General features: G+C 60.0%; 1 protein-coding gene across 1 annotated transcript in view; it reads left to right on the top strand.

The window, feature by feature from the left end:
* Positions 1–955: 955 nt before the first annotated feature.
* RAB11FIP4 (RAB11 family interacting protein 4) overlaps positions 956–6,000 on the top strand; it is a 39,118-nt gene continuing 34,073 nt past the window's right edge. Inside the window, exon 1 of the mRNA XM_049637882.1 lies at positions 956–1,188. Coding sequence (XP_049493839.1) covers positions 1,159–1,188 — 30 coding nt within the window. The 5' untranslated portion in view covers positions 956–1,158. The remainder of the gene's footprint in view (positions 1,189–6,000) is intronic.

The following is a 6,000-nucleotide window of genomic DNA, read 5'->3' as shown; positions in this document are numbered from 1 at the left end:
TGGAGCTGGACCAAAGCACCCAGCTGCCGACAGTGCCACCGTGTTGGTCAGTGAGGACTCAGGGAAGGCAAAAGGGCCTTCATGTTAGCCTGGGACAATTAGGAAGATAAATCCCCCACTCCCTACCCCCAGTTGCACAAGTAACATCGAATTGAAGAGAAACTTTTGCAATATTTGCTGCTTTACATTTTTGCTTTCTTTAATCCAGAGCATAGTGAGGAGTTACGAGGGGGGCATATTTTTTACTTAAATTGTATTTACTAGGATTTAATACGGGGATACTTCCTTTTTTGTTCTTAGTTCGTGTTGCCGTTTGGTTCTTTATTCCTGGGCTGGTTATAAAGACAACTTTTGACTTTACAACGAAGATCCGGAAAGTTGTGAGTGCGATTCGGGATGAGACTCAATTTGGGAGTCACCGGTCGCGGGCTGATGGTGGTGGTAGTGCGCGAGGGGGCTGGGAGTCTGGCAGGTCTTCCTTCGGGTCCGCAAATGTGAGCGCGGAAGCGCTAGCCGGGAATCTCATAGGACGGTGACCGCAAACAGTGAGAGTGGCCTGGGCAGGGCAGCGGCAGCGACGGCGCCCGCCAGGCAGGCGTGTGAACTTACAGAATCGGTCTCCTGGAATCCCAGGGTCCGGGCCGCGCAAACCTGGGCGGCAGTAACCTTGCGACGCGGGCTCGGGCGGGCCCGGGCGAGCCCCACCTCCACAGGCGCCCTCCCGGGTGGGGAGCTTGGGCCCGCCCGAGCCCGCGCGGCCATTGGTCCGCGCCGCGGCTGCCACCTGCCCCTACCTTAGGGGGCGGGGTTACCTGGGCCCCGCCCCCCGCGGCTCGGGTTCCCAGACCCGGCTTCCTCCTCCGGCCCCGCCCCCGGCGCGAGGCCCCGCCCCTACGATCCCCGGGCCCGGGCGCCTCGTGATGTCACGGCAGCTTTGATACAAAGAGCCCTTCGGCCCACGCGGGTCTCCCGGCAACGGGCGCGGGTGGGGGCGGGGCCGGCGCCTTCAACTGGAGCCGAAAGCGAGCGAGCGGCCACGGAGCGGCGGGGATCGTCCCTGCGCTCCTCGCTGCCCGCCGCGTTCTCGCCCGCCCCGCCGACCAGCGCCCGCCCGCTCCTTGCCCCTCCGCAGCGCACCGACTCGCCGCCGGACGGGGGATGCGCACCCCGCCCGCCTCCGGGGGCCAGGTAAGCGGCGGCCGAGGGGCTCGGGCTCGCGGGGCTCCGGCGACGCGCACCTGGCCCGGCCCGCCGTCCCGGGGCCAGGGAAGTTGCCAGAGCGCGGAACTTCGCCCGCAGCCCAGGCGCCCGCTCCCGCCCCGGGAGTATCCGCCCTCTCGGCCCTGGCCGGGGAGGTCGGGTTACCTGCGTCCTCGCTCGCTGGGCCACGGAAGAGAAGCCGCTGTCCCCTCCGGGTCCTCTGCGGGCTCCCAGGTGCGGGGATGGGCAGGGCTAGCCCCCGGGCCCGGGGAGAAGGGGCCGCTTCTTCCGCGCAGTTTCCAAAAGTGTTTTTAGGGGGATCTAGTGAGCCAGGCGCCTCCGCGTCCCACCTCCGCTCCCAGCGCGCCTGCTCCTCCGGGACCGGTGTTGTTCCAGCTCTCTGCCCTTGGCTCCGCCGAGTCCCGCAGGGGGCTGTGCGCCGGCGAAGTTTTTCCATAGCTCTTCGGCGGCTGCACCGCGCCTGTGCCGGGGTTCCCTCGCCTCTCCGAGGGGCTCTGCCCGGCAAGAGGGAGAGCCAGCCTCGTTCGGGATTTGGGACCAGGGCCCTGCCCCTTCGCAGCCGTGACGTCGCCCAGGCCGGAGGTATTTGCGGACTCATAGCTCTTTGCCCTCCGGCCCCGAAAGCCTGCGGTCGGCCCAGGTAGTAGTTGGCTGTTGTCACAGCCGCTTCTCTGCGGGCCACAGGCGGCTCTGAGGCCTTGGCGAGCAGCCTCTGGAGAACCATGTCTGTGCTTTAGGAACCTGGTCCCTACTCAGCCCTGGACTTTATTCCTTCTCATCCTTGCACAGCCTCCAGCGTACCTCTTCCACCATTTGTCCCTCTCCCCAGCCCCGTTCTCCCACAGATGGCTGTAGGTGACATATCACTCACCCTGACAGATATGCCAGTCAGTTTTCCTTGTCTGACTTATTTATAGGCCTCCTCCTCAAAGGATTGTTAGGGGGCTGGATTCCTGCACTCCGCCCTCACTTCTTGTTTTGACAAACCCCTGGGATGGTTTCTAATGGTTCACCTCTCCTCCCTTGGTGGTGGCAGGTGCTAACTGTTTGGGTTCCAGGGAAAGGGGTGGTGTGGGCACATCCCCTGGGGCATCTCCAGGTCCTTCCCCTGATGAAACGTAGCTGCCAGGTTAGGGAGAAGGGAGTCTCAAAGAGGGGGAGGTTACCAATTATGTGTATATCAGACCTTTGCCGTGAGAGTCTCTGTAACTATCCAGCTCAGCCTTGGCGGAGTCCTTGGGTCATTGCCATTGACTGGGGTCTTGCCATAAGCCAGGCACCAGCTTACCCAGATAGACTGACCCAAACCTTAACCCTGCTGAGCTGGCATTCATGAAATGCTGCTTATGTGCCCAGGGGCTGTTACACAGGGACACTTCCCTGTCCCTAAGGTGTTTGCAGGCTCTAGGAGACTGAAAACCTGGGTGGAATTGTTACCTGTCCAACTCCCCTGAGCCCTCAGGCACATTGATCTGGGTTGTCTCTGAGGTTCCTGTGACTTCACTGGGAGGGGTGTGTGGCCTGGAGGAATGGGGGAAAGCCCAGGAAGGTCTTGGCACTCGTGGTAGACATCACAGTTCGGAGAATGCCTTCTGGGGACCAGCTTTGTTGTTTGGGGGACCCTGGGCTTTAGTGGAGGGGGAGGGGTGGTTGACTAAGGCCAGCAGAGAGATAAGGCTGCCTCGGGCAGGGACCTGACTAGCCAGGCCTGGTGAACAGGCCTGGAGGTGTGACCTTTGCCCCAAGGAAGACCAGCAGGAGAGACTACCTAGAGTCTGTCCTTGAGAAGGACTTTTAGTCAAGGGAAGAAAAGACCAGAAATCAGGAGGCCTGGAGCAGCCTGCCTTGGGGAGGCCCTGGGCTGCAGCTTGAGGTCTTGCTGACTGGCCTCCCTGCTCCCCCATCCTTCCGTCTCTTCAGAGCACTGTGCCCCTCCCCGCCCCAAGCACACTGGCCCCTTCATAGCCTACTAGCCCCCTTCCTACTTGGTGGGACCAGCTGCCCCATGTCCTGGGCTTTCCCTTCAGCTGTTCACCTGAAGCCCTCCTGGCTTTCACCTTCCCGCACTCTCCCCCTCTCCCTCTAGGTGGCTAGAAACTTCCTTTCCTAGGGCTGGCTGTCCCTCTTCTGAGGTGCCATGTTATGCCAAGGGATGTTTCACAACTGATCTCGCTCACCATTTCACTTCCGTGTATATATTTTAGCTGTGGGTAGGGAGGAGGGAGAAAGGTTCCCAATAAAATAACAGGTGAGCGATTCCTAGAAGGCAGGCATCTCAGGACCTCGGATGGGGGAGGGACAGCCTGGACGGAGGGTGCCCACTCTTTGGCTCTGTGCTCGGTCTCCTGGCACAGAGCTCAGCAGGACGCATCTTTATCTGGTCTGCCTGCTGCCTGGAGTTGGCAGTGGGGCACCGTGCCTTGGCTTTGCCTGGCATGGAGAGTCCCTGGGGTTGGGCTCTGTTTTCTTCTGGGTCTGCTCTGTTGGCTCTTGACTCAGTAACGAGGCATTGATGGCATCAAAACACTGGCCGTTCCAAGGAGGAGGGCTGCTTGCGTCTTCCTCCTGCCTGGGCTCCCAGATGGATTAACGGGCAGTCCTGCCCCATGGCCACCTGGGCACAATGAGACAGCCATGTGATTTGTCGGGCCCACCTTGCATCTCCCTGGACATTGTGTGATCACATCTCCCGGATGCCGTGTGGCAGTCTCCTCTCTCAGACGGCATTCCGGGGCACAGGCCCTTCCCCCTTTCTGTTTGCCCAGCCCCCACCCAGCACACTGCCCGGCACAGGCAGTTCATCTGTCAAATGCTTGAGCCTCTGATTTGTGCTAGACTGTGCTGGGCGCTGGAGATATGGCAGCAAATGACAGCAACAGTCCCTGCCTTCAAGGAGCTCACGTGATGGCCGTCAAGCAGGTAGAATGTGCAGCGTGTGGGGTGGCAGGAGAGAAAGCCGGGCAGTGGGTGTTGTGTACTTAAACAGAATGAACAGAGAAGTCCTTGCTGAGAAGTGGCGGCTTGACAAAAGACGTTCACGCAGCGGGAGCAGTACCTGCAAAGGCCCTGAGGTAGGACCACGGCTGGCGACGTGTGTCCGCGGAAGTGCAGGGAGGCTGCTGTGATTGGAGAGGGAGCCGGGCAGGGGCAGGCGGCACATGTTCAGACCGGGGGCATATCATGCTGCCGAGGGAGCGCCCAGGCCCCACGAGATGAACAGCACAGTTGAGAGTAGAAATCCACACGCACAAAACACATTTCGTTGCTCTGCTCTCTCCAAACCCTTGCTGTTGACGGGTCTGGGCACCGAGGCATTTCTTGAGGAGAAGTGTCTGCATGTGGCCATCGCTGCCGTGGACTTTCCTGCCCCCAGGCGGGGTCAGGTCAGAGAAGCCTGTCCCCGTGAATGCGGAAACCCTTCTTGCCAGATGTTATTCCCACCACACAAATCTTATGAGCGGAACCGCCTGGGTGACCTGTGCACGGCGGTGCGTGAGCAGGCAGAGCTGGGGCCGTCTCCCTGTGCCCATGGGTCCACACCAGTGGGGGTGTAGCAAGTCCAGTGCCCAAGACTCATGCTCTGACCAGCCGCAGACATCTCCCTGGGCTCCCGACCTCCCCGGGCCCCAGGGTGCCCAAGCCTTCCTTCACTTCCAGTTCTGTGCCCTGGTCTCCTAAGAAGCCTAGCAAAGGCGCTCACATACCTGGGCAGCACCTTTGGGGCTAAGCTCTGTCCAGCCTGGGTCCCCAAAAGAGAGAGAGAGAGAGAGAGTGTGTGTGTGTGTGTGTGTACAGGGAGGAAGTGGACAACCGGCAGGTCTGGGTGGAGATCCAGAGCTGTGGGGTCTGCGTGACCTCTGGCCCCAGCCCCTGCTGGCCGGCTGGTACTAGTAACACCAACGTTTTGAACCCCGCTTCTTGACTTCCTTCAAGAAACGGGAAGTTTTCCGACTGTCGGCCATACTCTTCATTGATTCAACCTGTTTCGTCTTTCCAGACAAGTGGGTTCTTTCCCAGCGATGTAAACACGATTCAAATGAAAACAAAACTCTGTGGCAGTTATTATTAATAGCTGTGGCCCTGCTCCTGGGAGCCTTTCTCTTTTAAGGGACCAAAAAGAGGAAGGCCCGAACAGAACTGGAGTGTGGGAGAGTGGGAGGGAGCTCTCTCTCTCTTAGTCATCTGTCCCCGCCCCGCCGCTGTCTGCAAGGCTAACTGCATGGAAAGGGAACCTGCGTTTCCAGTAGCCAGTGTGGTCTGCAGCAGACTTGGGGATAAGAGGGTCATTGAGTGGGGTTGGTGGGCGAGGTCTGCTCTGCACCGAACTTCTGTCTCTCTCTTCAGACAGGAGAGCCCACAGGAGTAGGATTTTCCTTGCTGGCTTTCCTGGGAGAAATACCCACCTCAAAACACCGGTGCCTTCCTCTCATGCTCAGCCACCCAGGGCCTGGTTTCTTCAAGTAGAAGAACATTTCTTTGGTCTCTGTTGAGACCCTGGCTCTGTGGCTTGCTCGCTCTGGGACTCCAGGCAAGCTTTCTCCCCTCTCTGAGTCTCCGTAGGGCGATGGCGAAGAGAAACTGGGCCCCTGCCACCTAAGAGGCCCAGAGCGGTTTCGGACACTTGCTTGGTTGGCACCTGGTGGGTGGTGAGCTAGCTAGAGAGGCAGGGTGCTGTGGTGCCCCGGAGGCTGGGCTCCGGAGTCAGGCGGCCTGCATTCAAATCCTGCCCCTGCCAGGAATCTTGGGCGAACCGTTTGTCCTCTCTCTGCGCCTCCCGTT

This window comes from Panthera uncia, chromosome E1 (genome assembly GCF_023721935.1).
Source record: "Panthera uncia isolate 11264 chromosome E1, Puncia_PCG_1.0, whole genome shotgun sequence".
Classification (NCBI taxonomy): Eukaryota; Metazoa; Chordata; class Mammalia; order Carnivora; family Felidae; genus Panthera; species Panthera uncia.
Note: the sequence above shows the minus strand (reverse complement) of the source record. Positions and strands in the feature narration are given on the sequence as shown.